Source organism: Semicossyphus pulcher, unplaced genomic scaffold (assembly GCF_022749685.1).
Source record: "Semicossyphus pulcher isolate SPU_LCO1_2020_fin unplaced genomic scaffold, fSemPul1.0.p SCAF_19, whole genome shotgun sequence".
NCBI classification, from domain to species: Eukaryota; Metazoa; Chordata; class Actinopteri; order Labriformes; family Labridae; genus Semicossyphus; species Semicossyphus pulcher.
In genome coordinates, this window is record NW_027211692.1 from 6,584,632 (window position 1) to 6,606,442 (window position 21,811).

At 41.1% G+C, this 21,811-nt stretch overlaps 1 protein-coding gene across 3 annotated transcripts in view; it reads left to right on the top strand.

The window, feature by feature from the left end:
• cadm2b (cell adhesion molecule 2b) overlaps nt 1–21,811 on the top strand; it is a 140,757-nt gene that overhangs the window by 97,015 nt on the left and 21,931 nt on the right. For all 3 annotated transcript variants that reach the window (XM_069668306.1, XM_069668307.1, XM_069668308.1), the window contains one exon: nt 15,424–15,573. In XM_069668306.1, coding sequence (XP_069524407.1) covers nt 15,424–15,573 — 150 coding nt within the window. The remainder of the gene's footprint in view (nt 1–15,423; nt 15,574–21,811) is intronic.

Genomic DNA, 21,811 nt, shown 5'->3' on the forward strand with positions numbered 1-21,811 from the left:
CCCAACAAAAACATCAGTCTGTCAAGGAAAAGGAAACCTTTAGAGCATTAAGTAGCTGAAATGCAGAGGGGGGTAAACATTTAAGAATAGCGGTTCTGTTTACAAGCAGGTAAAACATAACGACGCCCTGATGGATACAAAGAAAATCACTTGTAAGATCTCCAGAAGGTGAAACACTTCCTGCTTTATGGAGGATTTGTTAGTCACAGAAACAATCACATCTCTTTGTTTACGCTGCCCCTCAGTAGTGAATGCCTGTCCTGATACTTGTTGATGTAGGTTTTCACTTCATTTCCATTGAACCTGATCTGTTGCCTAATAAATTGCCATTCTCAGATTCATTATGCACTGACAGAGAAATCCAGCACTAACAGTGTATTTTCACCTCTTGCTGCTCAACAACAAATTCCTCCTACGGTTTTTAGTCAAATAATCCTGCTGCTGAATATTTGACGGTTTACACACGGTTTCTCTTCTTTCATATACATCCTCTGTTATGGCTCCTCGCTGCTGTGTACTATTGTAGCATCATAGCATCAGCGTGTCAGTGACTCTGTCTGTAGGTTATCGATGCCACTGTTAGTGCTACTGATGGATTCTGTGAAAACTTTATTTACTTGTTGTTCTGTCTACTTTATTTTACAACTGATCAGTTAAAAGAGTCTTGTTGTCTTTCTGTGCTGTCAATCAGTCAATCAATCAAATTTTATTTGTAAAGCGCCAAATCATAACCAAAGCTATCTCAAGACACTTTACCAAAAGAGCAGGTCTAGACCGTACTCTTTTTTTATTTAGAGAAGGGGTTCTCAAACTGTTTGGGGCCAGGGACCCCTTACAGGGGAGGATGTTTTCCAAGGACCCCCTAATAATCGTAACACTGATTAAGCATATCCTTAATATTATTTGCATTCTTAGATGACATTGGAACTATTTGCATTAAAAAACGTATCAACCTAAATACTTCAGACCTGTTTCATAGTGATAAACAGACAAACATTTCAGTAAGAACTGGGGCGGCAGTGGCTCAGTGGTAGAGTCGGTTGTCTTTCAATTGGAAAGTCGGAGGTTCGATCCCCAGCTCCCTCAGGCTACATGTCGAAGTGTCCTTGGGCAAGAAACCCCAAATTGGCATAGCCAATGAGTATGAATGTCGTAACTGATTGACAGTTGGGCACTTTACGTAGCAGCCTCTGCCATCAGTGTATGAATGTGTATGTGAATGGGTGAATGTGACATGTAGTGTAAAAGCAGCTTTGAGTGGTCGCAAAGCACTATATAAGTACAGTCCATTTACCATTCCATTTAGAATATTTTTAATACCACCTATATACTTAAACAGAGGGTCATTTCATTCAAATTGCTTGGGGACTCGACAGCATTTATACTTTTCAAGTTATTCATCTTAAAAGCTTTCAGAAAATGAACAGCAGTAAGACAGCCGCAGGAACGGCTCATTGTAACCTGAGTGAGTCGAGTGATTCATGACAAGTTGACGTCATGTGTCACAATCGTGTCAGTTTCTATTGGTCAAGAGCTAATGTGGGCGGGAGTAATGGACACAATACGCTTGTTTCATTGGCACAAATGGTCCTTATCTGTAGACATGTGGGTTTTAATGATACAGCACAATTTTAAAATGTATTATAAATGTATTATAATTATTTCGAGGACACCCAGGTTATAGTTCAAGGACCCCCACTTTGAGAACCACCGATTTAGAGAGACAACCGAGACAACAGGAATCCACCATGAGCAGCACTTATAGCAACATTTGTCACAGTGGCAGAAAAAACGTCCTTTTAACAGGCAGAAACCTCGAGCAGAACCAGACTCATGTTGAACGGCCGTCTGCCTCGACTCCATGGGCCGAAAATGGGATAGAGGGAGCTGCAAGATAGAGACAGGCAAAGAGAGCAACAACTACAACATGAGTTTCTTTTTAAATCAACAACAACAACAACAGATAATACATACTTATGGTTACAATGCCAATAATAGTGGTACACATGTAGTGTTGTACAGTGAAATGAAATGTGGCCTCCTAACATGCTAACATCACGTCCTTAAACAGTATTTAGGAAAGCGTTTTTTTCCGTTTTGTTTTGTTCCCCATGTTTTCGACATGATTTCCACCAACCCCTCTGATGAATGCTGTTAATATTCGTGAATGAACATCGAGAGTTTTTCCTCCCCCTTCCCCCGTTTTGAAAACGCAGTGTTTTCTAATTACAGAAGTAATTAGGGGCCTAGTTTTTAATTAACAGAAGTTACACATTCAGCATCCGTACCTCTGGAATCTAGTTCAACATTGCAAAGCCTTTTTCAACAGCACTTTTAGCACACTAATTACACTTAATAACTTTTATTAATAACAATGAAGATAATGAATATAACCACATGTATCAGTCTTGAATATTGATTAATGGGTTTTGTCAGCTTTTTTATTGCATGCTAATAACTGTTTAGCAATTTGTAGAGTAATTGTTGAACAGAATGTACAACATAGAGGGGATGATAATCAGCTTGGCCATGGGAAATCATACCTGTTGATTTCTTCACCAGGACCTCACGGGAAGCTTTATTTGCTCTCTGAGGACTCGGCTGAGTGTATGTTTGGACCACTGCAGAGAAAGCAGAAGTATTTATGAAAGTGTACACTCTGGGGAAAGAGAGTAAATTCAGGGTAAACCGCTTCATGAGAAAACATTCCCATCCCAGGCCATCCCAAACTTTAAGCTACAAGTCGCAAAGCAACATTTAAAGGTGAGCAAATGGGCAGATGTAAAACATAAAGCTGGAATAATAAGGTTGGTTTTATATTTCTGTTATGTCACCGTTCTGAAGGGCATATTCAGGCAGGTTGAATGTGAATTTAACAGCATTTCAAATAAAGTGTTTCTGGTAGGGGTTATGTTTCATTTAAAGAGGGATGAGCCAGGATTCTCACTGCGATAAGGTTTTATTGAACGTCTAAAAGAGCAAAATATTTCTGACCACATTATTCAGCGGGCTTTATGGAGACGGAGGATGAATGCTTATATCTCACAGAAAGTCTTTGAAAGTGATATTTGAAGAGCGTTTGGTAACCTGGCCTATTCAGTCATCACAGTCTGTTCCTCTATTTCCCATAAATGAAAGCTGTGAGCAGTCGTGCTGAGTTTCCATTTGTTTGTCACGATGTAGACTTTGTATTCCTACTGCTAGTTTTTATCTCTGCTTAGAAACACCACACGACATAATCACACAGTTTATTTAAAGGCACATCACATGTACTGTTTTGTAAGTAACACCAGTTGAAGGTGTAATTTCCTGTTTCACCTGGAGACAGACAGTACAGTATTTCTGACCCACTTTCTGAAGCTGATGTATTGCCACTTTCCTCTTCCGTTTTTCCTTCCTCTGCACAGCAGAAAAAAACACTGCTAAGAGTTTCCCCCAGCTGGGATATTTATTGCCAGAACCTCCCCCCCCTCCCTCCCCCACTGTGGCAAATCACAGGGGAGGACAGCGCTCAGTACCACCTCTGAGTCGAGGGAGGTTCACTTTTGCTCAGGTGCTACTCCGTAACAGGCACCAAATGTCCTTTTTGATGGAGGGTAAAGCTGACAGACAGCTCACTCCGTCTTGGTTATTTCCTTTCTAACAGGCTTCATCTGGCTCTGTAACAGCTCAATAACCTGACTGCATCATTTAAGATCACACTATCAGTGCCCACTATGAATACAATACACATCTGATACACAGATGTCGTGTGGTGTGGTGGGTTGTCTCACCTCGTGCATCGTGCCTGTCTGATCTGCTAAAGGATCCTATAAAGGATGCATACAGTCTCGATAAAGTTCCGCACAAACACATAAAATGCAAGAAAGATTCATATTTGATTTTGCAAACACCACCCAGAACCCCATGCCCCTGGTGTTGAAACAGCCCTGGAGACAGAAACTGCAGCTGGGTTGCGTCTGAATCCACTTTAGTTCATGAGTGACCTCCACATGTATTGTCTCCTCCAGCCTCAGTGCATTTGTACTTGATTGCCAGATGCGGATGGCGTGCAGACGAGAGTGACAGGGAGTACATTACTAATCTGGGCAGAAGTAATCACAGCCTTTGCTTTTACCATAATTACATATGGATTTTCTATGACTGGATGAATTGCATATTGGAAGGCCTGCATACTAAGATTTCAAAAGTTGCCTGTTGATGTGAAGTTAGTGACATTATCTGAAGCTGACTGTGTTCAAAGCACTCTTGTTGTACAGTTTTTTAAACATGGATCATTTTAGACAGGTAATTTACAGATTAGCTTCAGTTAGTGGATCAGATTTAGTGCTAATTAGCTGCTGCCCTTAAATAGTTGCTTAAATCTCTGCAATCAGCCGGGCTGATAGCTTTTAAAAAGGCCCGGCTTATTGAGTGCCTCGGATCAGCAGGGTTGCCATAAACATAAGAACAACTGTGACGTTGACCCGCAGGGCTGAAATTACACTGTCAACGTAAATGATTGTTTTTGGTGACAGAAATGACCTTTGAGTCATTAAAGAAATGAATTACATGAAATATGTTTGTGCCCATGTTTTCCTCTGAAGACTGTTCAGAAAAGGTCGTTGTAGGTGAAAACAATCAGATATGATGAGGTTACTTCACGGGCCAATTCATAAAAGTCTTATCTGCTCTAATAACCATTCACTTCAACCACTTCCTTTATCAACACCTTCACTTTAAGGCAGTAAATGAATATGTCAGCGGGCATATTATATTCAGTTATTATGCAAACTACACGTGAGGTGAGATTAATCATGTTGTTTGCATCACCTCTGATACTCTACCTGTAATGTGTCTATATGCTTGGATAAAGTTAACATACTGAACTTTTTAATGTTTTAATCTGCAGTTTTGGTTTGATTAAAGGGTACGATAAACTCAGAGTTCATCATTTTTACATAATTTCCAAGTTTTCTATATGCCCCACATAAATAAGCAATTAGCACCAGCCAATAACAAAGCTATTGCAATCTCAAGACTATTCAGATACTGCGACAGACACTAACCACAGACGGGGTTTGCATGCATTAGTATTCTGCGTAGTGGCAACATCCAGCCCCAATTTTCAGGAGTGGTCCTCTTTGGACTGCAGTGAATGGAACATGTTGTTTACATGATATGCTTCAAAGAGAGCGTTGGTGCACAGTAAAGTACAGTATGGAATATTAATGTGCTGAGAAATTCACAGTTCTGCTATCTGTTTGGAACCAGCAGATAAGCCACAAGCACAGCTGCAATTACAAGCAGACGCTGTTGTTTTGAAAAGTTAGTCAAACGTACGATTCTTACATTCATTATTGGAGTTATTTGCACATTAACATTAACAACAAGATCCCATACAGACTAAAATCACACATTAAGTGAATTAGTAGAGACTGCTGAGTTTAATGGATTTCTTGAACGTTTTGCGTAAACTAGATTCAGTGTTTTTGTCTCGCACAGAAGGCTCGGCATTAATCTAATCTGCTTCACTCCTTTCGAGGGAGCAGTGTTGTTAGTTTTGGCAGGAAGACCACACAAATGGTATGCTAGGTGATAATATCAATACTACTGTGGAGAATCATGTGACAGGCAGCCATTATCTGGACAGCCTGAGACAGACACTCTCAGGCGTTATTCTTTCTGAGCTGCTGCAGGCCTGGAGCTGAAAACTTTTGATTACACTTGAGTGTTCACAGTCCATCCTTATACATACAATGTATCACCTTTATGGTGTGTATTTTAGGAACAGAGGATCAAACTAATCACGGTAAATATTTTAGACTCAAACATAAAGCTGCTCACTCTGAGGTAACACACCTGTCTGACGATGCCCTATTAACGAAACTGAATCAAAGTGTGGGCCTCAGGGGGTCTTTCTTTTATTTCATGTCGGTGAGTAATTGTTGAGTTCAAAGGCAGAAGAGGGATGTAGAGCAAAGTACATCTACAGTATGCCTGACCTGGCAAGTTCATAGCAAGTGTTATATCTTAACCTTATCATAACCTTAGCTTCAGGTGAGCTGGTGATGTATAATGGCAACAGAATTCCAGTACTAGTCTTATTTAGTAAAAACATTTAATTTAGAAGAACATTCTGAAACTGAAACATGAAAACTGCAGTAATTGTACAGTTGTAAAGCATTTGATCTTAAGGAAACATTAGCTCTTTAGTCCAGGAGAATACTTACACTGTTCTCTGGCAGTAATAGTTTTATCGCAGCGGCCAGTTTGATTGAACAGATCCACCAGAATTTCATTACAACCGCAGAATACTTTTGCAGTAATATGGGGATATAAAAGATAAAAATGCCATTAAATTTGTGTGCATAGTGGTTATAAGTGGACAACTGAGCATTGCTTGGTAGCCGTTTAAACGCTGGCCTCACAGATCTGAATTTGTCTCCTCATGTTAAGTTTCCACTGTTCCCCCTGCTCGCTTTCGTGTCTCTCTTCAATAACTTTTATTTGGTCATAAAATTCACAAAGAAAATCTAAATTAAAGCATTAATCATCAATTATTTCCCTTGACATATCTGCTATTGTCAGAGTGGCGATATACAGATGTCGACCAACTCTACCCCCACATTTATATTGTGTAACTCTGTAGAGTGTTCACACTCGAGGTTGATGTTGCTAGAACAATGAATAATCAGTTTGAATGTTGTAGCTGATGCAATTACCATTTTTACTGCAAACATAAGATAGTTAAGTGCCAGCCAGACAACCAATGAAAACAACCTGGATATGAATTTGAGGCCTCTCTGTTCAGGTAGGAGTTTAGTGGTGATTTTATAGGACGGTACTGATTTAGCAGTCAGAGGCTGTCTGGCACGACATTTCTCAGCCCAGGTGTCCTGACAGTGAAATCCAGTCATCTTTCATCTTGAGCCTAGACTTAGAAACTGCCAAGAGCCCTGCCTGTGGTGGTGAAACTGCACTCTGACTCATGAGGGTCCAAAAGGTCAGAGACAAAGCTGAGGGCAAGGCCTTGACAAAGCCATAAAAGTTATCAATAAAATTTGACACCAGTTTTAAAAAAAAAAATGAATAGTTGCCAAAATGGCTGTAACACGGCTCCTTCACTTAGTCCTATAGCGAGATTCCTTGCTGGGTGTTAAACTGATCTGTCTCATCTATTCTGAAGCTTTTCAATCTATATAGCATATAACAGTCCTTAGACCCTTGATAGAAACATGACAATTATAAGTCAAGAAGATATAGAAGCATGTTTGACTCTGTGGACTAGTGGAGCTATTTCATGTTCCCAGGATTCCTCGGTTGGAGAAAAACATCACTGGACCAAAATTAGAATGTTGTAGTTAAAGTGCCCCTGGTCGCTTATTAAAACTTGCTTCAACCTTCTATACAAGCATAAATGTTGGTTGTACTTCCTGAGATAGTCCAGGACACTAGCTGAACAGGTAATGCATACCTACTAACTCAATTTACTGAGCTCATTATCGCTAACATAGTGATAGAATTAAACATCTGTTTGACTGTAAAGTATAATGTAATGAGAAAGAAACTGGCCCCAGAATTGAGCCTTGGTGTGCACCAAATGTAATACAAAAGAATAGTAATCACTTTATTTATATAGCACCTTTAAAAACCGAGTGCTTTGACAAGCAATCAGATGTAGGAATCAAAGTCACGATTGGAAACTCAACCTTTTTTTCTACACACACTTTTTAAGAGACTCCCTTCTTTTTTACAAATCTGCTCTTATATGAAATTATTCATGACATCTTTTTATTGCTGGGGAAACTTTGCAAATATGTTACTCCCCTTGATGTTTAGTGAAGTCACCCATCTAAGCAGAATATCCTATTTGTCATGCAAAGCGTGGCGTTTAAGTTATTTTCTCCTGAATCATTTAGATGAAAAGTAATGGGTTTATAGATAGTTGGTAAGGAAGGAAGGTTGAATCAAGGTTGAGCTTCTCCAGAGAGGGTTATACTGGATTAGCCCTGGAATTATCTCCGACACAGAATGCAGTTGGCTTTATAACCTCCGTGACCTCTTTAAAAATGTAGCAGGTATAATGTCTTGTGCACCGGTGGATGTGTCACATGTGATAAAGTGTCTATTAGTCCTTGTAGAGAGAGTGACCGAGCCAAGTGGAGACAAGTTATTCCACCACAAGTAAAAGAGGAGTAACACCGAGAATCCGACAGGACGTCAAGAGCGAAATGTGAGGCACGCTTTTACAAAACTTCACACTGAGTTGAAACAAGCTCTGCCTGTTTTTTTCTCACATGGGAGACAGCAGCTCCATTATTTCTTGTTCTCTCCACCAAGGAATGCACACCACAAGAGGCCTCAAGTTTAATTAAATGGAATATTTATACACTGCGGATGTTCAACTTCCTACTCTCTCTACATGCTGGCAAATAGGCCACACAATTTAGTGTTAGACAATTAATTATAATGTTGTCAACTCAACGCTATTTCAGTGATTAATTATTGAGTTCTCAAGAGTATATTGTGTCTTTTAATACCTGGTGAGAATAAATACATTACATTTGACTTTCCTCTCCAAACTTTTAAGCTTCACCGTGTAATTGAGGATTCCTGTTTTTTTTTGCCAAAAATATTTGAAAATAATTTACGTGTATAAATGTGACCGTATTTGACATACTGTCTGGCTGAGATTCAAGGTGAATTTGAATCTGCTTCTAAAATAAATGAGGTTGACAGAAGTAGTTTTATTTGTATGTACAACACAAATTACTTAAAGGCATGAGGTTTAGTTTTTGTGGTATCATTTTACAATCCTGATATATTGTATAGGTATTGCCTGTTACCGTCTGGCTCAGGGACGGTAACAAAAAGCGTCCACACACAGATAAAGCTACTACTGTGATTTGTCAATATGAGAGTAATCAGTCATGTCGCAAGTGTGTGGATGAGTGGAAATGTTGTATGATGTCTAGGGTCCCATCGGCTATAGTCTGAGACGATACAGCCTCTGGGCACACCGGTGAACATGCCGGGCGGTAAGCGATAATCAACTTACCGTCAAGACTTCCTTTTCCGCGTGCTGCATTGTTACAAAAAGAGAAAACGTTTACTTGTGATTTACTTGTTATTAACGGGTCTTACCTTTGCCGAAATTTCAACATCATGATGCAGATTAGTAAAAAGTCAAAATGAAGCTTTGTCAGGTCTGTCCTCAGGAGGAGAAGAAAACTACTTTTAAAATGCTTGTTTGTTGAACGGAGGTCGGATCGATCTGATGCATTCAAGGAAGTCGGGAAATCTGAATGCTGAACGGCCTACGTGACACCGCGTCAAGGGAATTCATCTCAAGTTAAATTTTAGATCTAGAACAGATTGTTAGCTGTTAGCGTGCACATGTCTGTTTATAGAGATTAATAAGAAGCTAAATCATCATCAGATGGCACTGATGGGAGCTGGGATGTCATTACGGCGGATTACATTCCGCCTGCTTTTGCTCTCCTCACGGACTGTTTTTCCTGCATACGTCGCAGCCTGCTGATACGTGATTGGTCAATATTACTCGGTCTACAAGCGTATTTCAAACAGAACACCCGGAAAGCCACGATCCCGGCTACAGATTCTACATTTCTATGTAGAAGATTCTACATTTCTACGTAGAATCTGTAAATAGAGATTACAGCAAACCAAACAAAGGAAAAAGGCTGAGGAGGATGCAGCAGGCCATGTCGTGTCAACAAAATAACCTTAAATATACAGCCATATTTGTGTTCTTTCCATTATACATAATAAGAAAATGAAGTGTAATCATTTACTAAAATTATAAGGGCTTTAAAGTAAGACGCGTTCAGACAACTGTTATAAGGTTTTTTGTAATGTGTAGGCACTCCATGAATCTGCCATGACTCATTAACATGCAGGAGGGAGCTCAGCTTCTCCAACTTCTCCATTTGCATAGAAGCCCTCGTAAAATCAAGCACCAGAGGTGAACTTGTGGTTTGATAAACTGCCTGGAATTAATTTCATATGAAAATTAATAATCGTTATTATTCCGTAATGAATGGAGGCATCGGCTATTTCTTGCAGTATTTTCTGAGTTATTTGTTTTCTTTTTATCCCGCCTGCAGTTTACAGTTTATTCTGCAGTGGTGTGCTTGACTGCTCTCCAGCCATTCATCAAGGCACTGCTTTCCATTATTTGGTGCAGTCAGCTGAAACTGAGAAAGGCTTTTTGGGTGGTATGGCTCATTCTTCCTCCACTAACTCTCTGTTCCCCCCAACAGAGATGTTATTTGTGTTTTTCACCTCAAGCCCTGGATGAGTGCTCATTAGACACGTTAGTGAAATTAAAGATGCAACACAGTTCTCATATGACCTGGTTTCCCGACATCTCTTAGTTTCTTTCCTTAAGTATCATATCAAAACAGACCAAAAGATTTCCACATCATCAGTAATGATAAAGCTCCCCATTAACATTCATCATCTCACTCTCTAATCCTCCCTTTAAGTTTAGGCAGAAAGATTTCAATCTTCCTCATATTCACATTTTCCAGATACCCGCCCAGACCACTTGCAAAATCAATAACCCAAGTATCATATTCTTGGCTTCTAATATTGTCAGACTCCGATTCCATCAGGCTACGGTCTGAGCTGCATTCTGATAACAGCATGAAGAGAGGCTGGTGGAGATGAAATGAAATAGTTTGTCGTTAATGCTCACTCAACAGCCAGCCAATCTGAACATCTGTATTCATATTTATACTCTCCACCTGCTGCACCAAGCTCATCCATGCTAACATGTACAGAGATGAAGAGTCTGTGTTTTAGCAGACATCTGTTTCTGTGCTTCTGCTTTAAAATCTAATCATCAAACATGTTCACAAAGAAGACGCTGTCCTCTCCTCCATTTAAATTTCTGCCCAGTTTCAGCTGTGCAGGTGAATATGTGATTCATGAGGCAGTGTCACTTGATTCTGTATGAAAGTTAATGTCACAGTGGAGAGATGTGTCAGCAGCATTCTGACTGTGTGCTGCACAGCAAACAACTTGACTAATCTGGTGTGTGCTGACATTGTGACTGATGATCAGTGTGCTGGTGGCCCACCTGAATGTGGACCATAATCTCCCAGCTCAGGGTGATATTGCCAGTTTCAGCTTTCACTGGAGTGGTCTCTACTTGAGCACTAAAAAAACCCAGCAGCTCTCAGATCCATGTGACTGTCATAAAAAAACACTGTGAGGGAGGAAAGCACTGCCAAGGGACCAATTACAGCTTTAAGAGTTAGGCCCATAAGCAGGCTGATGTTGGAAATGCCCTGATTAAAAGCACATACACACAAAACAAAACAATAAAAAGCTTTGGTTTTCAATTGATTAGATTAAATTTTTATTTCAAAATGAGTTTGTTTTTTTCCTTTCAGGGTTCATTATTCCATGTTTTTAATCTTCACCTCCCTTTCTGAGAGGCTGTAGGGAGGCTGGATTGGAAATAGAAGGGGGAGAGGGGGAGAGAAACACTGATGTGACTTATCACATATTGATTTTCTTCTTTACTATAGGACTTCATGATATTCATGGATGAAAGGAGGAGGGTTACCAGCATGAAAAAAGCAAACACTAATGGTATTCATGTTTCAGAGGGCGCCAGCTACTTTCATCAAGATATCTCAGGTTACTCAATCCTCACCTCACCTATTCTCTGCCATGGCAGCCAGGTTGCATGCTGTCTGCTGTAAATATGTGCAAGCTGTCAACCTGCAGCTGGCCCTCGCTTAAAATAAGTACTTTCCTCCCATTCAGTGAAACACATCTAAGGACTGGAAGAATGCAGCAATGCCCAGCACTGAAGTCCTTTAGCCTGCAGATGTGATGTGCTTTGTGTTTAAGGGATGGCCTCCCCTCCCCTAAGGCATATTGCAAAAGTGCAGGTTTATTCCTCATTTCATCACAGCACTTCACTGAGTCGCTTTGGATCATCAGTGAAGCAGACAACCTTCATACCTCCATTACTTCTCTCAGAACTGTTTGTTCCCTTTCACTGGCTTTGCTTTTATAGGAAAACACAGCCATGGCTCAACATAATCTACACTTTTACCCAGAAGCTTTTATAGTATCTTTCCTTACCTGCTGTTTTTATTGTTTCTGTCCTGTTAAAGCCACACTGTGGATATTAAGATAATCCTAGGAAAAAAAACCCGTAAAACTATCTAGAGTGGCATTTATTTCATGTCTTCAAATAGATTCAAATCAGTTTTCATTTATTATGCCTTTTATGTGGTGATTTTTCTTCTGTTTTAAATAGTTACATTTTTCTATCATTTATATCACATTGTATTGCATTGTAGCAATTTGAAGTTATTTATATAATTCGGACAAAGCTATAAGGGGGTGATATCTTTCAGTAATAGATAAGCTAATCGGTAAAACGCTGCACGCCCACACAGGTGTTTGCACTCTTTGTAGCTAATCAGACCACAGCTCAGACTTATAGCAGAGCTTTACTTAAAGATATAATCTTGAAGATTTTCATTTAAATAAATGTCTTTTAAGTCACTATCTATCGCTGAATGAGGTAACACAATGGTGATTGAGCCGATGGCCCACCGATGAAAGCCATTGCATTTGCAGTATTACAGACTGGATGTCTGTGGCGACTTTCACAGGAAAAATCACAAGCTGCGCCCAGTTAGTGACGCATTTTCCATCAGCCAACAGTGGTTGGTCTGCTAGAGAGGGTAGGCGGAGCTAACGCAACAAACACACGTGTGTACCTTAAAAAATAGGTGAAAATCCCCAAAAAAGAAACAAATTGGACACTCAGATGAGGGCAAACAGTCTAAAAAGGAAAGCGACCATCAGCGAGGAAAATCAAGAGTTACAACCGGAGCCAACCATGAACGTCACACATGCAACACTGTCTGGATATCTGGGAAGTGTGCTCCCGCAATTACCGTTTATCACCATAGGTGCCGCCAAAGAGAACGAAACTGAGATCTTTGAGTTAGCACTTTAACTTTTTCCAAGGTGGCCAGCTCTATGAACAACTGTAGCAAAGGCATGTTAATTATGTTTAATATATCAAATCTGTGATGTGATGTGTATGTTTTGTTTTGCTAGCATGCATGCATGGAACAGCTACATGGAATTCAGCCATCATTAACTGTATCATTTACAGCTGTGCTATTGCTGCTGTGACATGTTAATATGTCTTTTGTGAGAAAAATCATATAGGAGGTTGAGAGAGATGCTCGGTAGTCTGCACATGGCCACACAGTGTTTTAGAGGAGGTCTAATCTGGTAAAATAAGTGAAACCTGAGTGGGTGTGTATTATTGCCATTATTGCCACATTATTACGGAGATGATTTGTTACCCTGTAATAGAAGAAACCCCAGTATTAGCATTGTTCCCCTTATTATTTCCAGGATATAATTGTGTTGTTACCTTTGTGAATACTTTGCCATAACCTGAAGATAGATACTGTTACTGTTACTATAATGTAAAGTGCTACCGTACATTCTGGGGCTGAATTCAGTCTCTTGTGGAATATCCCTCTTTGTCACACACCTAAACACATGCTTCTTTAAAGCGAGGTCCTTGGGTCACACAGCACAGTGTAGCGTCCTTGCAGCAGTTTGTGGTTCAGTGACTTTCCAGAATATTGTTTGCCGCTGTACTGTAGAAGTAAGGCCGACCGCTCTCCAATCACCATCTCAAAAGAAATGAAATCCACACTGTAGTTGGCGCTGGGGATTATGTTTCCACAAAAAGGACAGCGTTTGCCACCCTCCAGACTGCTACTGAATGTCAAGACAGTGGAATTTCATGAATGTATTAAGTGAAGCCCAGTTAGCTGCAGTGCACACTAACCTGTGCTGATACTTATTTTATAAAAATGCACACGACAGGGCAACGCTTCTGATAAACTAAACAAGCATGATTAAAGGGTTAGCCCTTTAATCATCTAACCCTAACCCAAATCCACAGGGTTTAAGAGTTATATTCATGAATGATTTGGATTTTACTTCTTTTCATATCACGTCTGTGGATACACTGGAGACTGGTGCACAGTGGAAGGTAGATGATATGACAAAAAAGCAAAAAGTTCTGCAGGAACTGACAAGAACACCTCCACAAGCCTACCACCCACACTTTGCATCTGCATCCATCTCCATTTTCAGTATGACATGCTTTGCTGGTTTTGTTGGAGCTGCCATCCAGCCAGCTGCATTTGAACTATTGTAATGGTGACATGTTTGCTGATGCGGTTTTGTGTGATTGGGGGTAATGAGCAGATAAGTGATGTGCATCATTGGAATCATCTTTTTCACATTACTATTTACAGTCGGCCTCACCTTCACCTCTGACTGACAATGGTCTTCATCAGGACAATGGAGGTCAAGGAAGGAGCACAGACCTTTGGCTCTCCCAGCCTCCTCTGCTTCCCCATTTGAGCTGGACTAATGAGGCAGACAGCTGCTCCCTTAGTTGAAATGTCCCTGTGGTGAACTGTACCTGGGAGAGGCAGAGACAATGTCACCTTCACATACGGGCACCTTACAAGAGAAAAACAAAGCTGACTTGTAAAATCAAGAGCAAACAAGCACAAAGACTAGCCGGTAGACAGCAAAATGCTCCCAGATAAATGCAGCACATACAGCTTCAAGCATGAACTCAAGAGCTCCAACACCGTTATTGCTTCTGTAGTCATTTTAAAAGGGGCCGGTGTGGTCACGCTCATATTAGCCTACACTCTGTCTTCTCACAATTCAACACAAAAGAACATTGGTTTTAGACATCTGTTTCTGAAGCTTGGCAGAGTTCAATAAAACACAGGCAGGATAGAAATGCTTCTGCAATGTAATTAGGGGACTTTGCTGAGACGACAAGTACAAATGTGGAATAAGAAGGTAAAATCCAGCAAGGCTGGGTGATTAGGCCTCATTTGGATGTCTTCTGCACACTGTGACGAGCGGCTGTTTCAGGGCAAGGCAGTCGCTCGGATCGAAGGCCCACAGTGTCTAGGATTATGTGTCAATTTACCACCCAGCTGCAGCTCTAGACTCTACAGCAGAACATGACTACCTCTAATTAGGCCATGCTACCAATTAGGGCCCTGCAATAAGGCAGCGAGGAAAGCGCTCGGGGAGAGTAAAACCTACCATTGTTTCCACCATAAAAAACACTGTTTTTAGGCTCCAACAGCTGTCGAAGTCCAGAGTCCACATCAACCAGGATTTCATGAAGCTATCTGTGGTTTACTGCGGTGTAATGAAGACATTAATGTTATTGGACAATGTGATGACAGAACATTAACTTTCAAAGGTGTCAAGTCTGAATGGTTCATTAATGTAATTCAATGAAAAGATGGCCGAGACCAGTTCAAAACAGCAATCTATTCATGTCATGGCCATGACCTCGAACTCTGTCTCATATTCCCACAGGTAGCCAAGGTCAGTTCCCCATAACTGAGAATGTGACGGTGGTGGAGGGGGGCACAGCCAACATGACCTGTCGTGTGGATTTCAATGATAACACTTCCCTCCAGTGGTCAAACCCTGCACAACAGACCCTGTTCTTTGGGGACAAGAAAGGTGAGTAATAATCCTCGGGATAATGGCCGTAATGATAAAATGATGAGATATGATAAAGATGTCTCAGCTAGATTATATTACTGCAGGAGTCCTCTTCATCAATTTTTCAAATGTGAAATGTAGAAAATTGGCCCTGCCTGCCTGCGAGCACACAATTTGAGTGAATACATGAAAAAGCCAGGATAAGAGGGAAATGTATTATTCGTAATGTCAGCGCAGACTGTTAGTTCATTTATGTCTCGATTGATAACCCAGGGCACAAACTAAACAGAAATAGACTGTTTCTGAATTGAAGGTTTGTAATCACACAACACTGACAGTGTTGTTTACAACACAGTAACGCCTGTGGATTGTGAGATGATTGGGCTTAATTAGCATTTTAGCTGCCCTACATTTGTATTGCTGTTTGGATGTCACTAAAAAGGAAACGCACTGTTGCAACCTTGTGAAACAAGGCCTGAGCCAGAATGAATTATAATGTGCTCTCAGCAGCCAAATCCAATTTAAAGGTGACAAAAGTCTGGAGTTGATAAATTGGAATTGGGGTGAAAGGGAGTACAACAGTGGACTGGTCTTGTAAGGGTTGGGGCGTTCATCTTTCAGTGTTTCTCACAGCATATTACCCATTTCATTTATGCTGTAGCTGCTAATACAATATCACTGGTTCAGTGATTGAAGATTAACTTTCCCTTTGAATAACAATTGATAGCAGAGAGAGAGACGCCAGAGTGAATCAGCAGAATGAGAGTCACAGTCTGGTTTGAAGAAATACTTTCTCCTTCGCAAGTGATTGGATTTAGTAATGGGGTCTAAGGTGTTTTATTAGATGAAATGACTTCCAAATACAATTAAACGAAAGTTAACTGAATCTTAAATAGATACTCTTGTGTTAATGGTGTGAATGTGCCCAAAGGATTTGAATTCAAGCAAAAGTCATTGAACCGAAACCGTTCTTTTTGTGCTGTTATTTCCTCTGTATTCTCCGGTGTACAATAGATGTAGCATTTTAATTCCTGACTCTGCAGAGCCCATTTTAAAACAAAAATCAGAAAAACTAAATAATCATCGCTGCTTTTATATTTTGAAGAGATGTAACGGGCGGTGAATTATTTAAATCTTATCTTTTGATTATTTCATTTGACCTAACTGAAGCCTGTTAACTGCTCTGTTCACATCTCCTGTGGATAAAGAGCAGCTTCCTGTATCCACATGTGAATCCATAATGCTGCTGTTATAAGCATGTTAGAAGAGCTTGCAGAGCACAATATGTATGAGCCACTTTGCCCTTCTTGGGCAGCCATTTATATTGTATGACAGAATCCTTTTCCAGAGCAGTACGGATGACAAAATGAATGTAGTCCACTCAGCAGAGGTTGCCAGGGCTAAGTGTGGGAACACTTCCTCTCCATCTCCGTTTAAACAGCCAAATGAAAAGCTTTATTGGCACAACTAATACGATGCCTGTGAGGCCATCAGGAGAAACGGGAGGCGTGGAACAACACAGGCTTCATGCGAGGAGGAGGGTGGGACACCTGGGAAGAGATCTCTGCAGTGCCAAATCACCAGTTAATTGCTTGGCAGAGGGCTGCAACTGTCCTTCTTCTCCGTTTGTTGTGCCTTCTTGTAGAAGCCAATGAAGAATGTTAGATTCAACCTTATGCTACCTTTCAGTCCAACAACTAACTGCAGACTGGCTGAGCTTGAGGCAGGCTGTTCTCTCCCTCTGATGAACAGCTGCTCATAGACTGCTGTCACAGACTAGATCACATTTATGCCGCTATGTTTTTTTGTTTCTGGTTCTCAGAGTTAAGATTTTATGATATCTCTTTTAAGCTGCTGTTTAGATAACGCTCTCCTTTCCCCCGTGCTTGTTGTCACCGCCCATTGTCTCTGTTGTCCATCTCTCCGCTTACTACAATCCCCTTGGGTGTCCATGACAGCATGGCCATATGTTGCCGTTTGATGCACATGCACGTTTCCCCACACTCTGTCCTCACAGAGGTAGTTTGTCATTGTGTGCGTGCAATCCAAAGGAATTCAGCTTTCACAGCTTGTATGTGTGATTCTGGAAGCTCAACACATACAAGTAATGATGATAAAAATACATCTGCTGTTCCGTCTTAAATTAGACAAAACGCTCTGTGAGGCATTTTTAAAAAATCTACTCTGGCTCTTTCCCCCCCGAGCTCAGTATTCAAGATAAGGGCATTTGTGTGGATGTGTTTGGAGTTTGATATGAAATAGTGGAGGGGGAGGGGGAGTATTAAAATGACCTTTAAAATCCTTGTGAACAGCTATAGTGGAATAAAAAGAAACATCTGTTAAGAAGCCAAAGCTTCATTTCATTTCGATTGACTTTGACAGCTGCTGAGCAAAGTAAGACAAAATCTGAACTTTGCCCCGTCGATAATTTGTTCCATTTTAATTCAGGTCTGACAAATGAGGATATAAAAAGAGCCATAAAGAGCAGATTTAACATCCAAGGACAAAAGGGCTTTCTGATTCTTTTCACAGTTTAAAGACATCGAATATATTGTGTCTGCATCAGTTACAGTAAGAAAAGCAAGTATGTGTATCTTTTGTTTCAAAGATTTTTTCATGTGTGAATGCCAGTAGTAAAAAAAGTAATAGTCAAAAACCCACTAACACCCGCTAACACCGTTTTTTTTTGCTTAGTGGGAAAGGCTACAATCGGCAGGGTCAAATGACTCTGCAGTAGACGAAACCCGTGTAGACACGCTAATCTCCGCCCCCTTTCTGGTGCAATGCTATGCTCCGTCGGTAACGTCTGCGACTCCTTGGCATCTTAGCTACAAAGTCCACCTGTCCCCGTCCAAGCAGCGCTCGAACATCGTTCCAAATTTGTCTGCGCCTAGTTTGTTACAAAGACTGAATGAGTAATCGATAGAATAACGACGACCTAACCACCGTAACATCTTCACTGTTTACTAACCCTGTTTCGGGCACGTTTGTGACGTCAGACGGTGACACAGCAGAAAAGAGTCCAAAAGGAGTATATTTCACTGGCAATGTGAAAACAGACAATCGGCATCTATAAGCGGGTCTTCCCGGGTCTGAAAATCCTGCATCAACGCGCTAATTTCAGTGGGAAAGGGGTTTATGAGTTATTGTGCTTTCAAAAACAGCGTTTTCATAACTGCAACCTCTTTGGTAAAGGTTTGGTTTGTTCCGGCCTGTTAACTGCCTGGATAAGGTCAGGAAAACAGAGATCAATTTTAAAAGAAACAAACATTGACAGTTGAGAGGGGACTGAACATAAACGGTGGCACAATATTTCTTCCTTAAAAAAACATAAACAAAGGGAATTTAAGCCGTTCAGACAGTTGACTGAGGCCGGCGTTTCACTGGTAAGAATAGACTCCAGTAAGGACAAGAATACTCCAATTAACTTTCTGTAATTTAATTGCAACATGCAACACAAGAAGGATAGAGCCCTATTAGTTTCAAACCCCACTGGGAATCCTCAGATAGGTTGGTGGGTAGAACATAATCCCAGCAACGCAAGTTGTGACCTACAGTTTGTCAACACAGCAGAGTCCCGTCTCATCACAGGCCTGGGAGGAGGATAAGAGATGTGGTTGCAGGTGGGGAGGAAATAGTGGGACGGTGACAGCTCAATAGCTTAATATATCTTTGGTGAGAGTGTAAACGATAAGAAGGACCTCTATCTCATCCCCCTCCCATAAGAGGCTCAATCAAAACTCGTGGAGCTCCAAGAGAGTGTTAACCTTGCTGCATTCCCAAAGCCGATCCATATGGGTTGGACTGTCTCTGCACATTTGTCTAAAGCTGAACACAGCCCTCCTCTTATATCATGCCAGCTGGTTCTTTGGCACGCTCATTCTCATCCATTATGTATATCTGAGTCTTGGTTCATTGTTGCTACCTCAGAGGCATCAGACTGAACTATGGCAAAGACCAGCATGCAGATTCCTTCGCACCGCCGCCACAGACCTGCGACAACAGAGATAGATCCTCTTAATAGCCAGGCCAACGCATCATTCAGACATTAGGCCAATTAGTGGGGACTGTTGAAGGGAGCGGCTGTGTGGTGGGCTGCCACGATGGAGAAATCGATTCGGACCATATGTCTTTTGTAAAATTATGCCTTTTATATGTTGCCGGGGTTATGAATTATTATTAGTGAGCCGGACAAATGAGAGCAGAGCTGTCCTTTGCCGTCTTCATTATGATTAACTTCGCTTTTGGCTTCTGTGGGGATAGGATGAAACCTAAGTAGCGACGCTGTAGAGAATGGTAATGACATTCCTGCAGGCATGCGGGGCGGAAGCAGAATCTTTTGTCAGATACGGTGAATATGAATAATGCAATTAATGAGAAGCCACTGCAGGTTGTAGTACAAAGGCAGATAACAAATTGCTCATTTGATCTACAGTATCTTGTGTATACGTACATGCTGTGGCAAATTGTACATCCATTTTTCTCATCTCAATTCCAACTCTCAGAACTTTATGGTTCATCATTCATGACATTTAATTGGAGCATTCAGCCTGGATCATAAAGGTCACAAAGCAAAATTGATCTTAATTGGCTTGTAGTAATCAAAATGCTGTTATGTGCTAAATGAATGCTCTAATGTGAGCATTAAAACATTCATTAGCTTGAGAGAATGAAGGATAATTACCAAGGATGCAATTACTGGAGTGAGCACCAATGAAAGCACATTTAAACGTCCATTCTAGTAAACACACAACATTTGATGGCGGGCCTGTTGTAAGCACGTGTAGTGGACACTTACCTCAGCGTGCTCTCACATAGCTGTGTGTAAATGTATTCTCTGTTTGAAAATGACATTTAGCAGGATAATCAGATTATTCTCAACGTTATTAGAATGAATTTGATTTAATGTGGGGTCAGGTGATGTTTCCCTGTTTCTTCAGATATCTTTGGAAAAGAAAGGAGAGGTTTTGTTTACTTTTCAGTGACAGATTTCAGCGGTGACAAAATGTAGAGAGGGCCTCATGGCCACAGCTAATGTGTTTCTATAGGGACTAATGGGCTTTTAACTGTACAGGGTTACCTCCAACTATGTGAATCTACCACTATGGTACTATTATACACTCAGCTATTATCTCTAATCTGGAGAGCTGCTCTTGTATGTACTATACTAAGCTCTGGCACACAGTACTCTCATGTATAATGTATATCAGCTCTCAGGAATAATGAATAATCTGTTGTATTTAAATTCCTTTAGCAGTTTGAGACCCGGCTGAAAGAGGTTTAGATCCTTTTTACACAGGCTAAGTCATTGTTATGTGTTGTACTGTAATATGTCTTTACAAACCCAGAGATGTGTAAAACTGCTTTGAAAACCAACAGAATTGTGCAACCCCCACTGGCACTTGTTTTCATAAAAATTACATTTAGAGAGTTCATATGAAAAAAGGGGCTCGAAGGCAGAAAAATCCCACAGTGTACAATCAAGCTTGTGTTGGTGGGCTGAAAAATGGACAGACAAAAATATATTCAGTCTCATTATTCACCACTTGAAGAGGGGACGTAGCGAAGCTGCCGGGAGAATTCCTCCTTCCTCCCTTTCCTCCTTCAAGCGCTGAAAATGAGCCCAATTTGAGTAGCATCTGCTCTGTGGGATCTCTGAGAGCGCAGGCAGTAACAATGGCCCTCTGGAACAAGGCCCTTTCCTTCTCTTAATTGCAGCCACATGTGTGGTGGGAAAGAGCCCCCTGCCTGCACCACTAGCCCTGGAACACGTCCAGAATCGCCCACACAGTCACTGAGCGAGCACAGCCAGCAGCAAACACACTCTAATTGCAAAGAGTGGAGCCCCTGGCTGGAGAGCGGGGGGGTGCGCCAGGACCCTGTGTTCTCGCTGAAGGACAGCTAGTGCTTTCACATTCCAGGACTGGCTCAAAGTGGTACTGGCTATGCAGAAATGGCCAAATGGGGACGCTGCATTACAGACGTAACATATTTTGGCTGAACTCGAGAGCCATCGGCTTGTTTCCAAGAGTAATGGATGGATGTAAAATGTCCTTTTCTATCTGGACTGTCAGGAGATACTTCATCGTTTTGGATTAGAAACATTGGGTAACATCTGGCTGCTGCTCTGTGGAGTGCAGGAGTGAATGCCATGTGATAAGTGCACTTCCAGTTCCTCTGCTTCCAGTTTTTTCTGAGAAAAGAGCCAATGTAGCCACCAACCAGACCGTCAGCTCCTCTCTTGCACATCAAAACT